At 41.5% G+C, this 25,068-nt stretch overlaps 1 protein-coding gene across 2 annotated transcripts; it reads left to right on the top strand.

Annotated features, from left to right (window-relative positions):
- Positions 1-1,209: 1,209 nt before the first annotated feature.
- Positions 1,210-15,347, top strand: LOC105105880 (dihydrodiol dehydrogenase 3). 2 transcript variants are annotated; one of them, XM_064479290.1, is made up of 9 exons: positions 1,210-1,344; positions 3,288-3,455; positions 4,315-4,431; positions 5,692-5,769; positions 6,202-6,324; positions 8,788-8,897; positions 10,056-10,221; positions 12,538-12,620; positions 15,153-15,347. In XM_064479290.1, exons 1-9 carry the CDS (start codon positions 1,261-1,263, stop codon positions 15,193-15,195), a joined length of 972 nt encoding a protein of 323 aa, XP_064335360.1. In that variant the 5' UTR covers positions 1,210-1,260; the 3' UTR covers positions 15,196-15,347. The 2 variants fall into 2 exon arrangements, with proteins under 2 accessions (XP_064335360.1, XP_064335361.1); XM_064479291.1 differs by lacking the exons at positions 1,210-1,344; positions 3,288-3,455 and adding an exon at positions 3,468-3,542.
- The last annotated feature ends 9,721 nt before the right edge of the window (positions 15,348-25,068 follow it).

The following is a 25,068-nucleotide window of genomic DNA, read 5'->3' as shown; positions in this document are numbered from 1 at the left end:
AGATGGACCCCAAAATGGTTTAGATCATTACAAATAAGGTTTCCTGTGATGACCCTGGTTTGAGGGAGGACAGGGAGCTGACTGATGCCTGTACCAAGCAAGACAGCCTGGCACCAGGCATCAGGAAGCTATGGGTGGGTATGAACACCATGAAGGTTTTACCACTGTTTTCTGGATTTTTCCTAATTGGGTGTTCACTTTGTTGCTGCACATTTTTGTTTCACTATTTTCCAAAGCTCCTCTAAAGTTGTATAGCTACTTTCTGTTTTTCTTTCTTTACTTTTCTATGGGGGAATTTAGCGCTTTCCAGCTCACCATTTGTTGCTGACATGACTCTATATGGTACATTTTAATTGGCTTCACAACATTCGATTGTATCACTGTGTCAGGATTTCCCTAATGCTTCCCAAATTTATTATAATTTAACTTGTTTGCAGATTTTTCTCTTATGAATAATGTTGAGCAAGGTAATAAATTATGTAAAATATTTCTCATTTAAGGCATGATAGTTTTCAAAAGTTATACAACTAGATGAAAGGCACGAACAATGTAAGAGCCAGGTTACCCAGGGCACAGGACGTCCATACCCTGTTAAAAATCAACCTCCAGCAAGCAGTTTGCCGGAATGCCTGGTTTTGGTATAGCTGTCAGGGTTTCACCCCTGTCCAGACTGTAAAGCACACTAATTTTCCTCGTGGGAAATTAGTAAGGCAAATTAATTTTAATTTGTGATTTTAATTCTTTATTAAGTGTTAACATTTTGAAAAATGCTCATTAATCCCTCCTTTAATTTGTGTGACTGTGTGTGTGTGTGTGTGTATTGCAAAATCGTTAATTGTTTCAAGTGATGGTTTACCAAGATCAGGCGTCATATTTAGAAAAATAAAAAAGGTTGCTTTGTGGAGGCTTCTAGTCTATCATCTGGTCAATAACCATTCAGCAACTCTTGTGCAATAATTAATAATCATGTAAATGGTTCCAGAAGTTGAAAATTACTTACTAAACTGATAAGATAAAATTTTGCAAAATTAATGATGAATTTATCATTAGATAGTACTTAAGATTATTCTGATAACAAACCAAATAAGTTAATTCACTTCAAATGTTTCTCACTCCATGGTTACTGCTTTAACCTGCTCCTCCCACAATATATTTGCTAACAATTGGGCGGTGCAGTTGGGGTGGTACCTTCCTGTTATTTATAAACTATGAGTGCAGCAGAAGGAATCACAGTCTGCTCAGTCAGAGGAGCGACAGGCAATGGATCCCAAACATCAGCGTCGGGAACTTACTGACGGCCGCTTCATTCCTGTGCTGGGATTTGGCACCTATGCACCTGAGGAGGTAACAATAGTGATCTTTGAGCTGAGCATTTAAAATAGATGCAACATGGGTGGAAACAAACTGGACTTTAAATTCCCTGAGTTCCTGGGTGAGTCTGGGAGGCCCCCTTGCTTCGCCTAACCAGCCTAGAACCATTCCTTGCGACGGGGGAGAAAGTACTCAGTCTTCACTCTGCATCCTGTTCTGAAACTGTGGTCAAGTCCAGATCATTCTGGGTCTCTCCACAGTTTGTATTTCTTTTCCAGCTTGATGGAAGTGATGAAACTCAGTTGCCAAGAACACTGACTGTCAGTTGCTTTGCTTTGAGTGTGATTGCAATGAAGCAGTTTCTCTGTATATATCAGCAATTCAAGAAATCTTTCCCCTTCCAAGAAAGATCAGAGAAATGTTTGAGATAAGAGGTCTTGAAGATGAGGTGAATGAAAACAAATGAGAGGGAATTGCTTTTCTGCTGTGGGGTAGCCTGCTGGTTGCCAGGCCAGAAATAGTCCATCTGTGGTTTGCTATGCACTTCTGTTCTGCTGGAACTTATCCTGATGGAAACTATAATATCATTGTAGGGAATGAGCTACAATCTTACAGGTCAAGCTTCAATTCTTGGGTTTTGCAATATATTTTATGAAAGTATAGACGTCAGTGTTTGGACGAAAGTTGGGCAAAATGTAAAGTCTCTAGGCTAGAAGTCAGAAAGGTGCTGGGTAACTTGTCTCTTAACTATTTAGTTGTAGGACAAGGGACTGGTCTTAAATTAAACTTTGATTCTCCCTCTTCTTGTCTATGAAACAGAAGGAAATCTTCAGAGACATTTTGGAGACTGAAGACAGGACTTGTTTACTCTGTAGTGCAGAGTGGGTTGAGGGGAGGGAAGGACCCAGGATATCCCTGAAGCTCACTGGTATTTACTTCTTGGTCAGTCTCTGAATGGCTGTACCCTGAAGGAAAGAGCATGACTGGAACCGGCAGAGAGCAGTTATTCCAAATATCTACCTCATTGATAAAGAAAAGATTCTGAAATAGATTTAAAAAATGGAGTGTTACTCACCCTTACAGAAGAGGTTAATCCTGCCATTTGCAACCACACTGATGAACCTGGAGAACATTGAGCAAAGTGAAATAAGCCACACCCAGAAGGACAGATACCACAAAATATCTCTGTAGGTGGAATCTAAAAATGATCAAGCTCATAGAAGCAGAGAGTAAAGGCATGGTGACCAGGAGATGGGAACAGGGGTGGGAAAAATGGAACCATGTTGATCTGTGCATCAAACCTTCAGGTATATGATGAGTAAGTTCTGGAGACCTAACGTGCAGCGCAGTGATTGCAGTTTAAAACAAAGGATTACGTTCTTGAGATGTGCTAATGGAGTAGACCTTCCGTTTTCTCAGTGCACATCTCAAAAAGCTGTGTAAAGTGATAGCTATAATAACTTGTTTGATTGTGGTGTCATTTCACAATGGATATATTTATGAACACATTGCTTTGTACACCCTGAATAGCTAGTTTCTATTTGGTGTATTCTGTGTGACTACATTTATAGATGATCCTTAGAAGCTTTCACCTTGTTTCTTGATGATTTGTACCATGTACTTTATCCCACTGTTGTTTTTATTGCAAACATCTCACAGTGTAAATCGTATCGATGACTAGAACTTCTGGCTGAGTCTTTTGGGTTCTTCTAGCAAATCACTGAGCAAGAGGGTGGTCTTGGGGACCTCTGATTCCAGCGATCAATAAAAGATTGCCTGCAGTTAAAGGGTTTCCAGGATTTCTACCTTTAATTACTGACCAGGAAAGTCCAGAGAACCCATTATGGGCTCATCACCACACTTGCAGCACGAACCTAAGGCATGAAGAGAAGTTGATGCTTGGGGAGGTCACAGCTTGTGCCTCATAGTCTCTTAATTGTGTGAATATTGAAGTACAACCTTTGTTGCTTATGTAGGTTCCTAAGAGCGAAGCTCTGGAGGCCACCAAATTCGCTATAGGTGCTGGGTTCCGCCACATTGACTGTGCGTATTTATACCAAAACGAAGAGCAGGTTGGACAGGCCATCCGAAGCAAGATTGCAGACGGCACTGTGAAGAGAGAAGACATATTCTACACCTCAAAGGTGCTGTGTGTGTGGCGTGTGTGCCCATGTGTGAACCGTGATCGTGCATAGGTGCCAATGATATATAATGGAGCCAGTATTTTTTTGGTGAGCGTGCATATTGGTAAAAGTTTTTCTCCACATATATTACATAGTAAATCTTGTGCCCTCCCCAAATAAGAGACTAGAGAGTTGATGGCTTTCTCATCATCACTGTGTTCAAATTGTAACTTTGAAGTGTAGTCACTTTACTTCTCTGAGCGTAGACCAGAGCAGTGTGACTTAGTGTGGGCTAATAAATCAGAGAACTGGGATCATAATATACCTTCCCTTATATCTGGGCGACCTTCTAAAATTTCTTCACATTGTGAATCTGTTTTCACCTCTGTCTGTAAGAGAGGGGGACAGGAGAGGCTCTCTGCGTATTACTCAAGATTCGGTCACAGTGTCTTCAGTTGCGTTCTGCACATATTAATGCAATCAAAAGACTATTTGTTCAGTTATGCAAACAAATATATACTAATTATTCCTAAGAGGATTGACTGATTGAATTAGTCCAAGTTTTTGAAGTGATTTTAAACTGTACCAACACAAGTTAGTTGACGGACACGGCAATTAATTCTGTACCACTTTCGACCTCCTGGGTCTTCTCCTGCCAGTGTTGCTACGCGCACTGATGATAACGCCAAGCAAGTAATAAAGTTTACATTGGTCGTTTAGGTCAAAAAGATCCTCAAAAAGAAAGGCAGTATTTTTCCTCAGTGGTCATTGGTTCCTAAACGGTGGAAAGGTCTAACTATTAGGTGAAAGAGGAAAAAAAATAACAACAAAATCACCTGAAGTACGATTTAACCCAGCTTGCATTCTTTAACCTCTGCAGCTTTGGGCCACTTTCCTTCGACCAGAGTTGGTGCGACCAGCGTTGGAAAACTCACTGAAAAATCTTCAACTGGACTATGTGGACCTCTATATTATTCACTTTCCCATGGCTATGAAGGTTGGCAGTTTGTGTGATGATAACGATTTTATTTCTTATGTCAAAACATCTAGTAACTTGCATGAATGTTTGAATTAAAATTTTTTTAGAAGGTTGTAAGGATAATTACAGTACAGTAGAATCCCCAAAGTAACAATTTCTTATTATATTTTTAGTAACTTTTTTGAATCCTTAATTTTCTTTCCATGCCCCCAAGAAAACAGAGTCCAGCAATCTCACACCATTTGCCTTAAAATCTTGTGGAAATAAAAATGGGCAAGTTCAGCACAGGGTCCTGAGTGTGACTCCAGAGTCTCTTTGGGATTGGATAAACACAGATTTTGGGGCTGGTGTAGTGAGGGATGAGAGTGCCTTAGACTTGAACATGATGATTTTATCTTCTCTTTCACTTTTCAAGTTCAGAAGTTTGGTGATGTTTTCTCTGGATGGGTCTAAATCATCACTCTTTAGAAGGACTTGGGAGACCTTGCATAAAATGTTGGGTGTCTTCACAATATTTTATAGACTGCACTTAGCAATTAACAACCGTGCTATGTAGAACTCTTGATTTTAGGTCACGGAAATCTACGCAAGGTATCCTACACAAAATAGCTTAATGAATTATGTAAATGGGATGTCCAGCCACGGATAGAGTTAAGGGCTGGCAGTAGTCTTCAGAAATGTGTCCTTTTCTCTATCCTTTAACATAGCATTACTCTTGCCTTTCTTCATTGTTATCTCCATATTTTCCATTGGTGGCAAATATGGCCTTGATTGAGGTCAATGCTCATAGTCATTAACATTTGCAAGAATGTCTGGATGGTCCACATTCCTTTTGAACCTGAGGATGGCCTGGATTGATCCTGCTTGGTTCATGTGAGTGCCCTCTCAGTGTTCAGAGGGAATATTGACTAAGTCAATACTGCAGTTATGCCAGAAATCAGATAACTTACTTCCATTCTTAGCTAACTAGAGGCATTTTGCAAGAGGGAAGTATACAGGGCAGACCATTCACATACATCCCTGACAGTCCCCATTAGGAAGCAGGAGAATTATATTCATTGCAACTTATAGTAAATGCAAGAGGTTAAAGGAAGCCTGTCTCCTAAAGACGTTCCTTATGGCTCCACGTGCAGGCCACTTTGTAAATACCAGTATCCTGAATGTTGCAACACCTGCCTCGTGGAGGTTGAGTGTCCTGGTTCTAGGTGTGCCTTCCAGCAGGGCTATGCTTGGAGAAATTACTTTGTGACAGCTCTCAGATGACTGCTTCTCTTCCAGCCAGGGGAGGACCCTCTTCCCAAAGATGAAAATGGAAAAGTAATATTTGACACAGTGGATCTGTGTAGCACGTGGGAGGTGAGTCTGTGGAGGAGAGAGCACAGGGGAGGGAGCCAGAGGAGGGGGCACCTCCTTCACTTCTTCCACCTGTGGGAATGGTGTGTGGACCATCGGATTCAGCAATTAACAAGCTTTAAAAAGGCTGCCATGCTGGTGTGGTGTGGGGGAAATCATTACCTCAGTGTTTATAGAGGAACAAAGGGGAGGAATTTGGGACACTGAAGATAGACATCTCCTTCCTTCCACGTGTCATATACGGTCTTGGGTTTTCTAAGAAGACTGTGATTCTTATTCTTATGTTATGACCTCTTTCCCTTGTTTGATTTATTACATTTTTCTTCTTGATAATCAGTCCTAATTATGGTGATGACCATTTTAACAGATCTTTCCTGCATTTACTCCTGATCTATAGCCAGTGACAAATGACTCATCACCACCCTTCCTCCCCAGGCCATGGAGAAGTGTAAGGACGCGGGACTGGCCAAGTCCATCGGCGTGTCCAACTTTAACCACAAGCAGCTGGAGAAGATCCTGAACAAGCCAGGGCTCAAGCACAAGCCTGTCTGCAACCAGGTGAGCCCTCTCGCTCTCCTCTCCTTCTGATCCTCACAACCTTCTTCCTGCACCTCAGCCAGGTGTCTACTCAGCACCCTTCCTATTCCTCCTCCCTTTGTGGGGCAGAAGGTTCTAGAGAGCAGAGCCTCTGACTAGAATGCTGTGAATAGAACCCATAATGGTATCTCTGTTTGATAAAGTCTTGGTGTAAATGGTGTTGAGACCTTAATGGTAAACTGTGTGTAGGAAACTAGGGAGGAGAAAGCAGATGAGGGAGGGTTAGAATAGGTACCTGGAAGTCAGGGGGAAGGTGGCATTTCCCTGAGCTGCAAAACCATTAGAAATTGGATGTTGAATGTGATTTGGAGGGAACTGTGTACAGGAAGGAAGGCCTTGAAAACATGAAATGGGAAGTAAACAAAGAAAGATTGAAAATCAGATGAAATAGGAATTAAAGGTCCTGGTGTCTCTGTTTTGAGGGATCTTCAATAAACTCATGGAACTGAAAGATTTACTGGAGACCATGAAAGTCACCAAGGTTAGAGGGATGAAGTGAATGGCTTATGGTGATACCAACAGTAGAGGAAACACTCACTGAGGAACGTTTAGCTGAAATGTACAGCAGACCTTGTGATTTACTGAGCTTTGCTGTAGCTCTCCCATAGATTTCCACCATAAAATTAACTGTTTAAATACATTTTATTCATTAGGTTTTGTATTCTTACATCTTTTCTTGTATTTTTACATTATTGTGGAGTGAAAAGTTAATGGACATCTGTACTCATGAGAAAAATTTAAGTGTGCAATGCTATACAGTACAATGCATTACAATATTGTGAACTCTAGGGACAGTGTGGTCCAGTAGGTCTCTAGAGTTTATTCTTCTTGGGAAATTGAGACTTTTAAGTCCATTATTAGCAACGCCCAATGTCTCCATCCTCCAGCGCCTGGAAGCCACCACTCTACTGTGTGATTCTATGAGTTTGACCAATTTAGATGTCACATAACTGTTGTCATGTAATATTTGACTTTCTCTGACTGTCTTATTTCATATAACATAATGTCCTCAAGTACAACCTGAAGCTTAAGAGTAAGAGTCTTCTTTGGAAAATGCAGGCAATAAAATTATAAAATTATATATATATATATATATATATATATATAGTATCAATATTATCAATGTTAATATTTAATATGTACTTAACATATACACAATAATAATATACATACATGTATGTAATATTTTGTTGTGCTGGATCTCATTGTGATTCATATGTCACTCTGAGTCATGTTTATCACCCTCTTTTAATATAGAATGGTCACACAAACTTACCATGACATTCAGGCAGGTTTTGAAAAATATAATAGGTTTATCAGATTATTCTTTTGTGGTATTAATTAATTTGTTTCTTGATTCCCAGCTCATGTATATTAGTAGTTAGATCTGAACGCCTTAATACATTAAGGTTAAACATTTGTCAAGAAATGTCCTTCGCATAATGTGTCTCTCAAAGCGCCATCCAGTAAGAAGCACATATGACGATCTGTCCCGCTATCAGTGATGGTACCTCTGTCCCCGTGGTAGAGCTACTGGCGGCCAGACCTTTCCTTTGGCAATGTGTATTTTCCCTGTTGAAACTCCCTAGTCATCTGCTGGAGTGTAATTGCTGTTAGAAGACTGATTTCCCTCAAATTTTTACTTATGGTTTGAGGATCCATCAATGAATTCCACTTGAATTAGTTATTTCATTGAGATGTGTAAAAACTAATTTTCAATTTTGAACAGTCTTTATTAATATTCTTATTTGGCAATTTACTGCAAAAATATACTCCCCTCATTGAGTCAGATTAGGATACAGTTATTCCTACAAGCAGGGTAAAAACTTAACTCTTTCCCATTGACTGTCAGTGTCTGAGGATGGATTTGTTGTCATAATCACCTTCAGTGGAGGCATATATATTTGCTCTCTCTCCCTCTCTCATCGATAGGGACTCATGGACGTTGACCGACTCTGTGTGTTACAATTGCTTTTGCTCATAATTCCCTTTGACGCTCAAATCAAACCAAATGTCACCAACAGACTCCCCCTCAGACTGATTCTTTTAGTCCTTCAGACAGTTTTTTCATGAGTCTTGGAGTAAATTCTTGCTTTCTGCACGATTTGATGTCCAGGATTCAAACAGTTCTTTTCTTGTCCCAGATCTGGAAAGAGGCATGTCTCCTGCTGGTGTAAGATGGTGGTTAGTAATCCAGGTCTGGCCCCTAGATTGCTTGTTCTCAGGAATGTCATTACTTGTAACTTTTTCAAGGGTGAGATTTAAATGTATTTTTGAAAAGTCATTACTTGATGTTGACATTTCCAGTTCCAATTTCATGTTACACAGCTTTATTTTTAAAGCATTTAAAAATATTTACCTTTCTCTGTCATGTTAACATTACCATTTCATAATGTGACCCTTGTCCGTGTTGGCATTCTGCAGGTGGAATGTCACCCTTATCTCAACCAGAGCAAACTGCTGGATTTCTGCAAGTCCAAGGACATTGTTCTGGTTGCCTACAGTGCTCTGGGATCCCACAGAGACCCCAAATGGTAATGAACCCTAATGAAGACAACAGGGGCTTTCCCTAAAACTCTATTTTTTAATAGAATGAAAATTATATTCCCCTTTTAAAAATGTTAGATTTCTAATAAGACCTCCATAGTAAATAATTCTAACCAACAAATATGCGTATTTCTTACCAAAAGGTAGGAGTGCTAGTTCTTTTCTTCCAGAAGGTGCTCAAATGGCATTTTGGCTCATTGTGAACCAGTAGCTCCAATAAAAGATTAAAAAACAATTTCCAATAGTAGTTGGGTTCCAGGCACGAGGTACAGCTCACACAGCTGTATGCTGTAAAATCCTGCTTGATGCAATATTTTTAATCATACCATACTCAGTGCTCTGAAGATAGCTCTCAACTGGCTTGGAGGACAGGAGGAAGGAAGGGAAGAAATCTTTCTCTTTTGTCACCCACCATTCAGCCAGTGTTCTCCCATCACATGATTTCTTACAGATGAATCAATAACCGCTGTCTGCATTACCATCTATATCTAACCCCCAGCTGAGACCAAAGACACGTTTATGTCATGATTTATTCAGTAACTAATGAACACATTTCCAACAATCAGCTCAAGCATGCCTTACCTTTTATCTGAAATTGGGTTAATAATATATAATTCTCAGGTCTATCATGACTGAAAAATTAGATTTTGGACCATTTTTTGTAAACATCTTATTGCACACTATACGTAATGATACAATGAATAGTTCTCATTTGGAGACTACTCAGTTTTTGTCAATACCTGAGAAAAGTTAAAATAAAAAAAGTCTCAGGTTTTCCTTCCATTTCTCCTTTCATGCCCTTGCCCTTACTTTGGGGCTATGATTGGAGAAGAAAACAGCCACAGAGAAGTAGAAGAGTAAAACTTCTGTGGGTTTGGAAGCACTGGTCTCAACTCACCAATGCAGCCAAATGAGCTGAGAGCTGTGTGACACAGATGGCTAGGTGCCACCCCTGAGTTTCTCATTACCTGTGTCTTGGGTTCAGCCACGGAACTCCCATTTCTAACTAGATCCCAGATGCTGATGGTCAGGGACACATTTTGAGAAGCACTGGTCTAGGTGGACCTAGTTGGTCTGTTTGGGAAGCCTCCTAACGAACTCAATGCTCAGTGTCAGCTCCTCAGCGTTTCTGAATTTCCTTCCAGGGTGGACCAAAGCCTCCCCGTTCTCTTGGACGACCCGCTTCTTGGTGCCATTGCCAAGAAGCACAAGCAAACTCCAGCCGTGATTGCCCTTCGCTACCAGCTGCAGCGCAGGGTGGTGGTTCTGGCCAAGAGTTACAATAAGAAGCGGATCAAGGAGAACATGCAGGTGATGCGTGGGGTGAGGGGCAGGGCCCCTAACTCATACCCTCCACGGGGGTCACTCTGCGTGCAGCTTTCCAGGCGTCTTTGGGCCAAGATGAGTTACCCTTATTTCCTGCACTGGTGACTTACGTGAGATCCTAAGGCTTTTCTCCACCTGCACTTGCAGCAGGAGAGGCTGCACGGTGAAGGAGAATTGAGATTGGGCAGAAAGGAGAGATGCTAGTTTCGGCATTGCATTTGCAGTTTATTCTGTCACCCTGCGCAAGTGATGCCTCATGTCTAAATTCTCCAATCAGGAAATTGGATTATGTGACTTTCTTAGACCATTTTGGCTGCTCTAACAAAATACCAGACCTTGGGTGTCTTAGAAACTACTGAAATTTAATTCTCACAGATCTAAAGGCTGGATTCTGAGACCAGGGCCCTTGTGTGGTCAGGCGAGGGCCCTGTCCTGGTTTGGAGAATTCTCATCGTAGCTTTCCGTGGTAGAAGGAGCAACGGAGTTCTCTTAAGTCTTTTTTATGGTGTATGAATTGCTTTCTAATCTCATTCAAGGGAGTTCCACCCTCATGACTGCATCACCACTCAGAGACCCCATGTTGTAATATCGTCGCCGTGGGGGCGAGGTTTCCGGCATGTGAATTTGGGGCTCACGGAAGCTACAGCCGTGATCTTCAACCTCCCGATCATTGCGGCTTACTCTGCATTTCCTTGAGTACTAATGTAGTGCTATTTACATACTTTTGATCTCCTTGTGTTTCGGCCTTTGAGATATTCCGGTATTAGAGTTTGTCCATTTTTGCTAAAATCTTTTGATTTTTGTGTAGGAGACCATTATTATACCGTTAGCCAGAGCTGTACAGCAAACTCTCCCCAGTTATGGGGTCTATTACAAAGGTCATTTATGTAGCTCATGACCCTGTGGTTTGACAATAAGCCTGCGCTGAGCTAAGCTGTTCTGTTCTTCGCTGGGCCTCTCATATGTTTGCAGTTACACGCAGAGCAGCTGGGCAGTTCTGCTTTACCAGGTGAATTTGGCTCTTGTCAGAGGAGCCTACACTCTGCTCCACATAGTTTTTCACATACAGTTGGTTAGACTGTGGCCCCCCAACCTGGTCTTCATCTCAGCACAGTGGTGTGACCCCAAGGCGGTGAGTGGGAAAAAATCCTCCTCATGTCAAGGGTCAGAACTGACTCACCACTGCTTGTGGCAAATTTTACTGTCCAATGCAAGTCACAGGTCATATCAGTTAAAGGGGGAAGGAAATATTACCGTGAAAAAGTATCTTCATCCTTCCATTCAAACCTGGGTGTGTAATGCATCTGAAATTGACTTTGTAATATGACTGAAAAAGGATTTTATATATATATATATATATATATATATATATATATATTCATAAACATGTAACTAAATCAAAATCCAAATGTCCATATTTTCCCACAGATTTTCATTGTCAACTCTGTCATATATCAAAAGTCCATAAGTAGTTATGTGTCCTCTGTGTCCTACTTAATGATTTGCTTTTGTGCACTCTCATATAGTGGACAATACTCATTGCTTTACTAAATGGTAACTTTTTCTTCTTTAAGGGTTTCTTGGTTGCTCTTGATCAGCAGTTCTTGTATATAATATCGAGTGTCACTTTACCAGCTTTCAGAAAAGACTAAGTGTCTGAGTTCATGTTACATTGAAACACTAGGTCACTATAGAGAAATCTGAATTCTTTACATAATTGAGATTTCTATTCCATGATTGTGATATGAACTTCTAATTATTTTGGTGTCCTTAATGTTTTAAATGTATTCCATAGTGTTCTCCACAAGGGCATTTATATAATCCTATTTTGTAGATTTATTCATGCATAATGAGTAAGCTTGATATCTGATTCTTGGAGAGACTTTTACACTTGGAGACTCCTCCTTCCAATGCTTGCTTCATCTCAAAGCTGTGTCAAACTTTAGGAATATTGAGAAGGAAAATCTAGTCTAATGTTTGCACAAGTGCAAGTGATTTGTCCAGATTGTCCAACAAGGTTTTTTTTTTTTTTTCTGCCACAAGAATTTCACTTAGAAAGATATGGGCTTGCTGAGCTGTAACCCTCTGTGAAGAGGAGCAGAGAAGGAAAGGGGGCAGGAAAGGAGGGGCGGAGAACTCAGCAGAAGGGGTCCCAGACCAGTTCACCTGGAAGCTGAGGCCAGGCACTGCTTCCCTGTACCCTCTTCTTGCCTCCATCCAGGTGCAAGTCCTCCAGGTCCCATCCAGGTGCAAGTCCTCTCCCTGGGGAAGAGTTTAATGTGAGTTTTCCCTTCTTTCCAGGTTTTTGACTTTGAATTGACACCAGAAGACATGAAAGCAATTGACGGCCTCAACAGAAACTTACGATATTGTGATTTTCTGCTGTAAGTGACTTGTAGATTGTTTCGCACACACTGTTTTCTGTAGCATGCGGCTTAGCAGTGGAACTAAGTTTCTGTAACCAGGAAGGCAGTCCTGATTTCCAGTGTAGGAGAAACCAGGAGCTCCCTGTAGAACTCAAACCAGAGGTTTCCTCCAGGGCTGAGCCTCTGACACAACATAAATGTGAGTGGGCTCAGGACAGCCCATGAGCAGAATGACCAGTGTCCACATCATGGTGAATTCACTACTTTTATGCCTTTATTCTCTGTGCCTGCTGTACGCCCACCCAGGGCTGATGTGCACATTATACAAGGAAGGCACAGTGTGTACAGCCCCCTAGTCTTTTAGGGACCTCTGAGAATGTTTCCACTTTCATTCTGCTTAAAATCAGGGGAAATTATTATATTAATTACGACTGTAATAATGAATCAAGCTTGGATTACATTCATTTTTATCCAACACAATTGTTAAATGTAATATTAATACTTTTTATAGTGTAAGGGTCCATGAAGGTCAGTGTGTGTGGTGCTGTGAGATCACAACACAGCCCCGCTGCCACCCCCTCCCCTCAATGTTTGGTGGCTTTTCTCCTTAATGGGTTTTCCTTTTTTCAAGACACTATCCATTTCTTCAAAATACAAAATACATCCCATTGGCATTTTTTCCCCATCCAACTCCATTTTCTCTTCCTTGTAGTCTCACCAGACTGAGTGACAAACCAATGGTGAACTTCACTGTCCCTCCAGGCGGCGTCTGCTGTATCTTCTGCAGCACACACCCAGATAAACTCATCTGCATTCCTCTGGTTTCTTGATTTAAGACTTTTGTCAGTGTTCCCTTTGTCCCTCAGGAGACCATCCCCTGGGGAGCCCCTCTGTCCCTGACTTTGATTTATTCACACACATGGAATTCCATGTAGAATTCCTGCAGGAGGATGTCAGGATTGAAGAGAAAGGAGACTCATCAAAGTGAGAGAAGTTTGCAAGGGAGTTTAGAGAGAAGAGAAGTACATATTAGTGATAAAAAGAAGATTTAAATCTAATGTAAGATCTCAAAACTTTCTTCTCTGTTCGTAGAGCTATATCATGATTCTGAGAAAAGAGATTACAAATGAAAAAAAAAAAAGTGGAAAGTGACTTTTCTATACTCAAAGGCTTTCACATGTGACTCTGTTCTCCCTCATCAGGCTCTGAATGCCTAGACTGCCTCATCTTTGTGATCCTGTGTCAACAGCATGGCTATCCGCATGTGGAATTGCCCAGAAGGCATTTGTTAATGAGCTGATTTGGAAAGAACCAATTTAGAAAGAAAAATGAGAACATGGGGATAAAGGGAAACAGTAGAGGTGATGCAGGAAATCAGATGTGGGGCTTCAGGAGGGCCAAGTCCCAGGTCTAGGTTGAGCCCCTGGGATGTGCCCTGCTAAGTGTGGGTCCTTGGCTACACACGGGGAAGAATTCAAGTGTGAGCCACTGTTGAGTAACTGTAGATTTATTTAGAGAGATACACACTGCATAGAGTGTAAGGCAAGAGAAAGGCAAGGAAAGAGGTGTGGGGATTGGGTACTCAGGTTAAAGTAAAGTAGGCACACACTCCATAGACAGAGTGCAGGCCGCCTCCAAAGGGGAGAGAGAGCGCAAAGGGCCCCTAGCCGTGGTGTTGTCACTTTTTATGGTCTTGGTAGCTTCACACGCCTGCAGGTGGGATCAATCCAGCTGCCCTGGGGAAGGGACTGAGATTACCAGGAATCAGGCCACCGCCCACTCTTTGGCCTTTTACGTTAGCCTTGGGGCTGTCATGGCACCTGCGGGCATGTTATTTGATCACGCTGCTACAATGAGCATCTAATGAAGCTCAAGGTCTACTGGAAGTTAAACCTCTTCGTCCTTCAGGCCAACTAGGAGGTGAATCTTCCACCATTTGGTGAATCTTCCACCATTTTGGTGTTAAATTGTTGTCATTACTTGAGTTGTTGTGCCCTACCCTCTTCCCTCCTGTCTTAGTAACTCTAATTCCTGAATAACCAGTGCTCTCATAAACCAGACATTCAGAAAAGCGCTTCACATTTCGTAGGTGCGATCATTCAGGTGGACGTGCTCCCTCCTGAATAGACCAGAGTCCCTTAGCGGAGGCCCCGGTATTGTTGGCGGTGCTCAGTATTTATTTGTTGAATGAATATGTGATAAAGAGCAGCAAAGTCCTGAACTGAGATCCTTCTCAACACCCAGGGTCAGGAGTTCCCCTGGGGGCTGAAATGATCCCCACATTTAGCCGTAGACCTTGCACCACCTATAAATTCTAATCTCAGTGAGATACTTGTCACCGTGGAGTTAATATTACAGCTGAACGTGGGAGGTGGGCATCTAAGTGCCATTTGCACTTGGACCAGGCGCCTGCGTGTACGTGTGCTGGGAGAGAAGGGGGGGGATTGTTGTACATTTCATGTTTTTAGCCCACCCTGACTGCACGCAGAGAAAGCTCCTGTTTGACAGCAGGACAGAGTTGATGAGTGACTGTCCGTCCTTCTCTTTCAGTGGTGTTGGTCACCCTGAGTACCCATTTTCTGAAGAATACTGACTCTGAGTCTCCACCACGCCTCCTGCCGAGGGCTGTGAAGAGGATTTCTGTGCTCAGCGGAGGGGATGAAAAGCAGTGCCTGAACTTTCAGAAAGCTTGCCTTTCTGCTTTTAAAAAAAATTGTGCAATAATAAAACTTTAAATTAATGATACTTGTTTTTCCTGATAATTAAAATAATACATACTAATTACAGAAAATGTGGGAAATGAGAGAGTACAAAATAAAGATCACCTGTGTTTAGCTCATTAAAAAAAATTCTTAGTACATTTTTCTTCATTTTTCCGATACAAATGTGTGTGTTGGTTTACAAATCAAAACAATCTTCTACATACAGGTTATATACTTATTGTTTAGTTTAGCTAAGTATTTTTATAGACTATCAGATATTATTTTACAAAGCAGTATTATATTTTGCTTGTTGTAAACTGTGCATGTGGTTATTTATGTATTTCTTACTCATCTGCCTGGATCCAGCTTCTGATGAGTTCTTGCATAATTCGGCATTCATTCGTTGATCTACTCAGGAAAACTTTGTTGAAAATCCTGACGTGCCAGACATTGTCTTCTCAGTAAATAACATAGACAGGAAATAAATTTTAACAAGAAACATCTTGAGTTCACAGTCTAGTGGAGGATGAAGGCTGAGTGACAGCAGGGGGATTGAGCTGCTCCAGGTGGGCAAGTGCCCGACGGGAGAGAACCCCGTACAGTCTCGCACATCTCTGGACCCCTGATCTGCAGAAGAACTGATGACCCTTCATCGTTCAGCCCTTCCTGTTTGTACAGTGAACCGCCTTGCAATACAGACAGTGTGTCTCCCTCCAGGGAATCAGAAGGCGTGTGACTGTCCAGTAACACAGAGAAAACGCCTCTCCCCAGAGAGGAGCAGGGGCGCTCAGCGCCTCCTGCAATTGGCCCAGGGGCCCTAGACTCAGGTGCCTTTTCCTGTAACTCGGCCTGCTGGGTGCTCGGTGTCACCTGGGCCCCTTCACCTCCCCCTGCAGACACGGGGGCCCAGGTGCTAGCACCACACACCTTGCTGTGAACATTTTCACAGTGTGTACGTCCACCCAATCATCACGTTGTAAACCTGGACTACTCAACGGGAACTGTGAATTATGTCTCAGCAAAGTTGGAGTACAGCGCTCTGACTTTGGCTGCAGCACTTGTTGTCAGTAATAAATGGCCCTTCCTCTAGCAGCTTCCGTGAAACCAGGGCAAGCTCATTTGCTAGCTCCCAAGTCAGGCTACAATCTCATAAGCCTCATGACTTCTAACAGCGACTGGAGGAAAAGACAGCAGGGAAGGGGGGTGGGAAGTACTGTGGGGAGGGGTGAGTGGGAATGTTAGGTGCTATTTATATTGTGAAGTGGTCAGAAAAGGTTTCACTGAGAAGATAACTCTTGACCAAAAATTAAGGCAAAAAGTGAGCTCTGTGGAGACATGGGATATGGAACAGAAAATGCTGAGGCCGGAAGAAAGAGTGTTTCTATGTCATTTAATGACAGCATGTAGGCTAACATGGCTGGAGGTTAATGAGGGATGAGATCAAAGTTGAAGATAAGGGCCAGATAGCCAGTGGGTCAAGGATGTCATGACAGCCAGGCTTTTGGAAGGCCGTTTACTCTGACAGAAATGAAGAATGACATCGTGGGTTTTGAGCAGAGTGGTTATATGAGCTGACATCTTAAAAAAAAAAATGACACTCTGGGTCTTATGTTGAGAAGAAAATGATGAAAACGAGCCCTTTTTAAGGGCTCTGTCCAAGTGCTCTGATGACACAGCATGAGCACTACGGGTGGTCAGATCTGTTGGACATGGATGTATTTTAAGGGTAGAGTCCACTAAGCTTTCTAACATCTCGGGCATGTGGTGAAAGGAAACGGGGAATCAACACTCACCCCAGACATTGTTGGTTGTGGAACAGGAAAAACGAGATGCCATTTTCTTAGATGGAGGTGGTGTGTATGGGTGTGTTGAGGCGGCAAACATTTGTGGAAGATCATGAGTTCAGTTTTAGATGCATATGTTTGAGATGCCTGTTAGGTACCCAAGTGAGGACGCTGTGTGTACAGCTGGGCAGAGAAGGCTGGGGTCACAGAAGAGGTGTAGACCACATACAGATGTTCGGGATTTGTCGGAAGATACTTGCCACTCAAAGCCACAAAAATAGATGAGAAATCAGAAGAGCAAGAGACCCTCAGAGAAGCCCTGGACCCCCTAATTCTTCCCCAGCGCCGGCCTTACCTCTGACCCTCATCTTAAGAAGGTAACACAGTTCTGTGCAGGTTAAGCCAACTTCGGGATAGGTTTTCTTGACCTGGCTGTTTTCAAAGTCAGCTCTGGCACTGAAGGAGCCGTCAAAGCTCAAAACGCTCCTTTCCACCTCCCTCGCCCTTTACGCCCGGCCAGGGGTTTCGGAGCCTGAGAAAACTGCTGAGTCACCTCTGGGACCATGACTCCAGTGGGTTCTGGGGCTTTGATGGTAGGATGCAGCGATTACTAGAGTAAGAAATGCTGCAAAAAAGCATCGGCATTCTTCTTCCCTCATTTCGAGGCCACATTTGGGACACATTTTATTCTTCAAACAGAGCCCAGTCCATGGCACCACAGTGAGCGAGGTGAATTGTACTTAGAATGGCAGAGTTACAAATTCCATCCAACACCATCGTTAAAACCCATCAGTGTCTCAGTTCCTTCCCCAGCCTCCTCCCAGGGCAACAACAGGGCCTCCTGTCCTCTCTACCCCTCCCTCCCATCCCCAGCCCTCCCCCCCCCCACAATCCACTTCTCCCCCATTTCCCAAAGCTGTGCCCTTCCGGCTGTTGGTCACCACTTCCCCACCCATTAGCCCCCGCCCAGGCCACGTGAACTCTAGTTTTGTTCACACAGAGCACAATGTCACCCCCTCTCAGCACAGATAAGTCATTAACCAATGCGGCCACTTCCTAGAGACGAATACTACTGGCCACTACTTTTATTTTTCAGAAACGGCATATCAATATATGGTTTGAGGAGCAAATATTTGTTGTTTTCTGTAGAAGCAAAAGCCTCAGTGGACCAGCCTGGTTCTTTTGTGAAGCTCAGGAGCCTGGAGGATTCTACTGGGCATTGCATTACCAGGAGACCGTGCAGCCTGGGCCTCTGGGATCCACATTCTGTCCTACACATCAGAGCCTGCCCTGGGGTCCCTGAAGGAGCAGCACACCCAGGGCTCACCCCCTTCAGCCCTGCCTCTTGGCATCTGCATCCCCTGAAGGCAGAAGTCACTACATATCGTGCCCTTTTCCTGCAGGCAGAACAAAAGATGCTTCAGATGTGATGAGCAGCGACTTGATTGAGAGCGACTTCCCTAGTTTGTGACCAAATAATAAGATAAATGATGCTGATTTTCAGCACATTTGAGCAGTGGTTCTTCACATCAGTTTCTGTTGTGAATGCCACTCTTGTGTCATGTGTCAGCTTTCAGATATTTTCTGAGAGAAGATCTCTGTGTCTGGAAGCTATGAAGAGTCTTCTGATTGAGGATTTTTCCCCCAGCTCAAATAAAAGGTGTCATCCATCCCTACACTCATCTAGGCATTAGGTTAAGCCTTTTTGACTTGTTTCTTTTGTATATCAGCTTTTAGACTCTGAAACCTCCAAGCAGAAATCATTTCCTGTCCCACTGGCATGGGCACACAGAGCAGCAGGACATGGCTGGACCACGGGGCTTGAGACCATGGCCACCTCTGTGGGAGCAGGTCTTGATGGTCAGAGAGACTTCCCAGGGTCTTGGTTCTGTATCTCAAATACAGTCAGCTCTCAGCTGTCATTTTCCAAGGAAGATGAAATTTGAAAGAGTCCAAATAAAATCACTTCCAGGGAAAACAATGAGCTGTGTTTGTTCTTATTCCTCTGCATTTGTGGATGGAAGTTTATGTGCTGTGTCGAGGAGAGGACTTTTTATCACCATCAGATCAAGAACAATACAATTGTTCTCATTTAAGAGAGACTGGATGAGCACCCAGCAGATGTTGGAATGCATTTTAGCCAAACAAGAGCTTTTTGAATTCTTTTTTTTGAGAATCTGAGCATTTTCTTATGTATTATTAACTCCTTCTATAATGAAGATCCTTATTGACATGACATTGCATTCCTGTTGTGACCTGATACTTTCCCTTATTCTGTGACTGTTGTTGTCTGTGCCTTCAAGGTCCCTCACACTCTGAGATCCTGAAAGTGCAGAAATGCACAGATGAAGAGGAGCAGGTGGTGCCTCTGAAGCAGAGACGGAGAGAGCAGAAGCAGAAACCGGGGGCAGTGCCCAGGGTAACCTGGTCCACTTCACGTGGGATTTAGGATCCTCCTGCCCGCAGAGTTCCATCAGTTCTGGATGCTGGGTATAGAGAACTCAAGCCAAATAAAAAGCAGAAGAGAAACCCAGCGCACTACTGAAGGGTGTTGAGAGAAAATACCAAAGAGCTTGGTGTGAGGTCAGTGTGGATACACTGGCGTTCGTTCAGGGTGCAAACGCAGAAAGTGCTAGAAAACACTCTGAGTGCCTTAGGGAGGAGAAACGGTGGTAGTGACGGCAATCTCAGAGTGAGGGCATATAAAAATGTCAATTTTGCATCAATAGGAAGGGATAGTGAAGAATGTAACAATGGAGCTAGTATGCAAGAAGGCCTATGGGTCACCAAGCACTGTCCGTGGCAGTTGAGCCAAGATGATTTGAGGTAAAGCAAAGGTTTGGGGTATGTGCCAGGAAGTTCTATTTTATTCAGCTTTACCAGAAATACTATTTGTAAAGGTTTTTTTAAATTCCCATTCTGAGTATTGAGTATCCACTCTCTCATCAGTTTCTTTTAGCGCAAAAATGCTTTGAACTTTGATGAACACTAATTTCTCTATTTTTTCTTTTGCTGCTTGTGTTTTGGTGACATTTCCAAGAAATCGGGGGCAAATCCAACATCGTGATTTCTCCATAGGTTTTTTCCTCTAGGGGTTTCATTGTGTGTCTTGTATGTTTAGGATTTTGATGGATTTTGAGGTTTTTTTCTCTGTGTGTGTGTGTGTGTGTTGTGTGTGTGTTTGTGGTACGTGTGTGTGCTGTGTGTGGTGACAGTGTTTGTGTGTATGTGTGGTGTAAGTTTGGCATCTAAATTCTTTCTTTTGAGCGTCAACATCTAATTTTGTCCTCATTGTTTGTCGAGAAGGCAGCCCTTTTCCTATGGAAAGATCCAGGCAACCTTGTCAAATGTCATGTGATTATACATGTGCATGTTTATTCCTAATTCCTCTACTTCATCGCTCTTCAGATCTGTCTTTATGCCATTATTCACTCTATTTTGTTTCTATTAATTTTGCAGCAAGTTACAAAATCTAGAATTGTGAAAACCCACACTTGTTCTTTAAAATAATTTTCTTCCCCCAAGATTTGTTTCTTCCTTTTCACGATTGTTTTGACTACTCAAGATTCCTTGAGATTCCACAAGAATTTCAGGTGTGTTTTCTACTTCTGTACAAACTGATGTTGGAATGTACATAACATTCCACTGAAAGTATGGATTATTTCGGCTGGTATTGCCAACCTAAGTCTTTCATTCATGAATACGAGTGTCTTGCCATGTATTTTTGTGTTCTTTACTCTTCAATTTTTTTTTATTTATAATTATACATGGCCTTTGCTTTGGGTTGTTTCTAAGTGCATTATTCTTTTTCATGCTATTTCAAATGAATTGCTTTTTGAATTTTCTTCTCAGGGTGTTCATTGTTAGTGTATGGAAATGCCACTGCTTTTTCTGTGTTGATATATGCTACACATTTGCTGAAATTTTTTATTAGTTCTACCATTTTTTTGTTTTATCTTATAGTTTTCTATATACAAGATCATGGTATCTCAGAATACAGATAATTATACATCTGTGGATGCATATATATTTTTTCTTGTCATATTACTGTAGCTGGAACTACCAATAGTATGTTGACCGGAAGGTAAAAATAGATAAATTTTCTTATTATTGATATTATGCAGGAATATTTTCAGTCTTTTCAACACGAAGTATGATACTAGTTGTGGTTTCTCATACATGGGCTTCATTACGCTGAGAAAGAGTCTTTCCCTTTCTCATTTGGTGAGAGCTGTTCTTCACGAATAGATACCAAGTTGTGCCAAGTGCTTTTTCCGCACCAGCTGTGGTTTCATGTGCTTTGCTCCCTTCTCCCTGATAATGTGGGGTGCTGCCTTTCCTAAAACTAACATGTGAACAGTTCTTCCATTCCAGGGAAGAATCTCAGTTGGTCATGGTGTATAATTCTTAGTATGTCGCTAAATTCAGCTTTGTAGAATTTTGTTGAGCTTTTTTGCAACAATAATTATATGCAATATTTGCAGTTCATTTTTGTGCAGTGTCTGTGTCTGGTTTTGTATCCACAGTAATGCTGGCCTCATAGAATGATTTAGAAAGTGTTTCTTCCAGTTCAGGTTTTTGCAAGAGGCTTTAGAGTAATTGTTGTTAATTCTGCTTTGAGTGATGTGTGGCCTTCCCGAGTGAAGCCATCTGGCCATTGGCCTGTCTTTATTGATAGGTTTTTGATCACTGATCCAATCCCCATACTAGAGCCAGGTCTACTCAGGCTTTCTGCTCCTTCATGATTCAGTCTTCATAGGTTGTGTGTTTGTAGGAATTTTCCATTTGATCTACATTATTCAGGGTGTTGGCTTACAGTTATTCACAGTACTTTTATATTTCCTTATTGATCTTTTGTCTGGTTGTTTTATCAATTATCAACAGTAGGGTGTTGATGTTTCCATCTAGTATTGTAGTTGTGCCTATTTCTCCCTTCAGTTCTGTTCATGATGATTTTATATATATTGGAGCTCTGATGTTTGGCCCATATATATTTATAATTGCTCTTTTTAATCAGTATATGATATCCTCCTTGTCTTTTGCTGCAATTTTCATTTCAAAGCCTTTTTATTTTTTTTTCGGTTCTGTTATTGTTATAGTCACACCAGTTCTTTTGGTTGCCGTATACATGGAGTACATTTTACCATCTTTTCCTTTCAAAATATTTGTGTCCTTAGATCCAAAGTGAGTCTCTTGCAGAGAACAGAAATTTGATGTAGTTGTTAAAATATATATTCTGCCAATAGATAGCTTTTGAATGTGGAGTTTAATTTATTTACATTTAATGAAATTACTGATAGGAAAAGGCTTTGCCATTTAAATCTTTTCTCCAATACGAAATAAATCCCTTAAGTACTACCTTCCTTTATGTTTATATGATTTTGGTAGTGACATGTTTTTATTCCCTTCTCATTTTCCTCTGTGTTTTACTGTTATTTTCCTTGTGATCACCATGTGGATTACACGTAACATTGTGAAGCTATATCAGTATTTTTGAGTTGATAACAATTTAACCGCCATGCCTTAGAAACTCTGCTACTGTAAAGTTCAGTCCCCATTTTCCCAGTTTATGTTATTGATGTCATTTATTTCACATTCATACTTTGTGTACACATTGGCATAGATCCATGATTATTTTATGCATTTATCTTTTAAATCTTGTTGATGAGGAAAACTAGAGGTACCAAACAAACGTGCAGAAATGAGTAATTTTATATTTGCTCCTATACTGACCCACACCAGAGGTCTTTATATCTTCTTATGGCTCTGAGTTGCTATCTAGCATCTGTTCCTTTGAACTCTTTACATTTTTCATGAGGCAGTTCCAATGACAATAAACTTCCTCATCTATTGTTTATCTACGATTGTCTGAATTATGCCCTCATATTGGAAGGACCTGTTTGCAGGATGTAGAATTCTTGATTGACAGGGTATTTTATTTTCTTTTGTCATTTCAAATGCACACTCCTACTGCCCTATGTCCTCTGATGCTTCTAATGAGGAGTGCACTGATAACGTGTCCAGGGTCCCTTCTGCCTGATGAGTCATGTTTCCTTTGCTGATTCCAAGGTGGTGACTTGTCTTGTTTGATCAGTTTGAATACAATGTATGTAAATATGGATATCTTTGTGTTGATTCTACCTGTAGTTCTTTGAGTTTCTCACATTTGTTAATTCATGCCTTCATCCAATTTGGGGAGTCTTTGTTATTATTTCTGTTAATAATCTTCTGTCCCATTGTCTCTCTCTCATGGGACTCTGATGTGTGTATGAGTTCAAATGGTGGTCCTACAAGTCCTTTTGTGCCTGTTCACATACTTTCATTTTTCCTTCTTGTGCCTTAAGCTGCATATTTTCTATACCTTATTTGATAGTAATCATTATATTCATGTATCAATTGCCTGTTTTCCTCTAGTTCTTTGACAATTTTTTTCCTTTAATCACTTCAGCGTGTGTAAGAAAGTTGTTTTGAAACTCTTTGTCTACTAATTCCAATGCCTGTTCTTATTTAGGGAAACTTTTCTGCTAATTTATTTTTGTCTTTTAATGGACCATGTTTCCCTTTTTTAATGCTTTGCTTATGTGTTTATAGTTGGGCACTCAGAGCAGCAGCCGACTACCCACACTTTGCAGATTTGTTCCACGTCATGACGGTTCTATAATTAGCCTGGTAAGCTGCTCGTCCTGGGATCAGCCCAACATGAAAGCTGAAGGGCTCCTGAGTTCCCTTCTGAGCCTGCACGTTGCCTGGCCTGGGTGAGGCTTTTTGATTCCCCTGAATACATAGCTGCTTTTTGAATCCCTTAATATCCCCCAAATCCACACCCCAGTTCTGCTCAGAGTTTTACACGCTCTAGGCTGTGTCTCCTCCTTTAACCCCTTGTCCCTGGCTGCTGTGTATGTATGGTCTCCCTGCAGCTGGAATGAGATATTCCAGCCGCCCTTCCAGTTTTAGCTTAGAGCTGGGCAGAACAAACATTGGTCTTCAGATGGACCCCAAAATGGTTTAGATCATTACAAATAAGGTTTCCTGTGATGACCCTGGTTTGAGGGAGGACAGGGAGCTGACTGATGCCTGTACCAAGCAAGACAGCCTGGCACCAGGCATCAGGAAGCTATGGGTGGGTATGAACACCATGAAGGTTTTACCACTGTTTTCTGGATTTTTCCTAATTGGGTGTTCACTTTGTTGCTGCACATTTTTGTTTCACTATTTTCCAAAGCTCCTCTAAAGTTTTATAGCTACTTTCTGTTTTTCTTTCTTTACTTTTCTATGGGGGAATTTAGCGCTTTCCAGCTCACCATTTGTTGCTGACATGACTCTATATGGTACATTTTAATTGGCTTCACAACATTCGATTGTATCACTGTGTCAGGATTTCCCTAATGCTTCCCAAATTTATTATAATTTAACTTGTTTGCAGATTTTTCTCTTATGAATAATGTTGAGCAAGGTAATAAATTATGTAAAATATTTCTCATTTAAGGCATGATAGTTTTCAAAAGTTATACAACTAGATGAAAGGCACGAACAATGTAAGAGCCAGGTTACCCAGGGCACAGGACGTCCATACCCTGTTAAAAATCAACCTCCAGCAAGCAGTTTGCCGGAATGCCTGGTTTTGGTATAGCTGTCAGGGTTTCACCCCTGTCCAGACTGTAAAGCACACTAATTTTCCTCGTGGGAAATTAGTAAGGCAAATTAATTTTAATTTGTGATTTTAATTCTTTATTAAGTGTTAACATTTTGAAAAATGCTCATTAATCCCTCCTTTAATTTGTGTGACTGTGTGTGTGTGTGTGTATTGCAAAATCGTTAACTGTTTCAAGTGATGGTTTACCAAGATCAGGCGTCATATTTAGAAAAATAAAAAAGGTTGCTTTGTGGAGGCTTCTAGTCTATCATCTGGTCAATAACCATTCAGCAACTCTTGTGCAATAATTAATAATCATGTAAATGGTTCCAGAAGTTGAAAATTAC

The sequence above is a fragment of the Camelus dromedarius genome, chromosome 26 (genome assembly GCF_036321535.1).
Source record: "Camelus dromedarius isolate mCamDro1 chromosome 26, mCamDro1.pat, whole genome shotgun sequence".
Lineage (NCBI taxonomy): Eukaryota > Metazoa > Chordata > Mammalia > Artiodactyla > Camelidae > Camelus > Camelus dromedarius.
The sequence above is the reverse complement of the archived record's forward strand: the minus strand, read 5'-3'. Positions and strand labels throughout refer to the sequence as shown.

Excerpts from the sequence above, each read along its gene's own strand:
- LOC105105880 (XM_064479290.1), top strand. The coding sequence starts at position 1,261 with ATGGATCCCAAACATCAGCGTCGGGAACTTACTGACGGCCGCTTCATT. Across the intron at positions 3,456-4,314 it reads ACATATTCTACACCTCAAAG|CTTTGGGCCACTTTCCTTCG; the intron begins GTGCTGTGTGTG and ends TAACCTCTGCAG. Across the intron at positions 6,325-8,787 it reads ACAAGCCTGTCTGCAACCAG|GTGGAATGTCACCCTTATCT; the intron begins GTGAGCCCTCTC and ends GGCATTCTGCAG.